Source organism: Zerene cesonia, chromosome 14, assembly GCF_012273895.1.
Source record: "Zerene cesonia ecotype Mississippi chromosome 14, Zerene_cesonia_1.1, whole genome shotgun sequence".
NCBI classification, from domain to species: Eukaryota; Metazoa; Arthropoda; class Insecta; order Lepidoptera; family Pieridae; genus Zerene; species Zerene cesonia.
The window spans coordinates 2147201-2148270 of NC_052115.1; the positions used below are offsets into that span (position 1 = coordinate 2147201).

At 46.7% G+C, this 1070-nt stretch overlaps 1 protein-coding gene across 1 annotated transcript in view; it reads right to left on the minus strand.

The window, feature by feature from the left end:
• LOC119831968 (dnaJ homolog subfamily C member 13) overlaps positions 1-1070 on the minus strand; it is a 23412-nt gene that overhangs the window by 14929 nt on the left and 7413 nt on the right. Inside the window, exons 9-11 of the mRNA XM_038355543.1 lie at positions 865-1070; positions 547-702; positions 1-212 (exon numbers count right to left, since the gene is read on the minus strand). The exon at positions 1-212 is cut by the window's left edge and continues 19 nt beyond it. Of these exons, the coding sequence (XP_038211471.1) occupies positions 1-212; positions 547-702; positions 865-1070 (574 nt within the window). The remainder of the gene's footprint in view (positions 213-546; positions 703-864) is intronic.

Consider the following 1070-nt stretch of genomic DNA (forward strand, 5'->3'; position numbering starts at 1 on the left):
AGCGCCACCAGGTGCCGCGCGAGGTGCCGGTGGTGCAGGCGCGCCAGTGCTCCGGCGCGCGCCGGCTCGTACAGCGCCGTCAGCAGGTGCCGCGGGAGCGCCGCCTCGGCGAGCGCCAGCCCTTGGATCCTGGTGCCCACCCCCCCGCTGCCCTCCTCGACCAGCGCGCGGGTGACCAGGCCGGCGCCTTTCACTATTGCGTGGGACGGGTGCTGGATTGGAATTTTTAGTGGTTTAAATAAAAATTTTAACCAAACTTACAGCGGACTCGAAGGACCATAAACATTTTTAAGGGGACATATCATATTAAATCTCCAAACATTTCTTTTGACGATTAAAAAAACCATATGGGCAATAATTATGATTTAAACAACACAGTTATGTATTTTTCGTCGATAGATTTTTTTTGTTAATTTTACAAATTATTATTTCTAAAAATAATGCATATGCGTGTAATGTGCACGTTTGTGTGCGGCCCTGTGTATATTATGAGTGTGAATATAGTAACTATATAATAAACAAATTAATCGATTTAATTCTTCTTACCTCAAAGAGCCTAAATATTACACGCCCTCTGGTAGCCACCATCTCCAACAGTTGATCGAACTGTTTACCATCTGTGGTCTCACTGTAGGGCACGCACAACGCGAACGTTAAGAAATCTAACATGGCGCCTACGACAAGTGCTCCGCTACCTGCCATCTGAAACAATATTAATAAATAATTTATACTTTATATTGTACTTACCTATTGATGGAACTGCATTTTACAATGAATATAAAATAATAACACTCAATGCCTAGCACCACTTTTATTCACTTTTAAATTTAATTAAATTCAATCATTGAATACTTTGATACTCACAATATGCTGCGCCCACATAGTCAGCAGGCCATCCAGGAACGGCTGAGACGCAAGCATGCTGGCTTTATTGAGCTGCTCCTGTCTCAGGTCCGGTTCAGCGTGCATCGGCTGCAGCAGAGCGCACACGGCTTCCAGCGCCGCGTGGGAACACGCCGCCGACTCGCGCCGCAGAGCTGACACCACTGCCGAGCCGATCCATTCGCGGA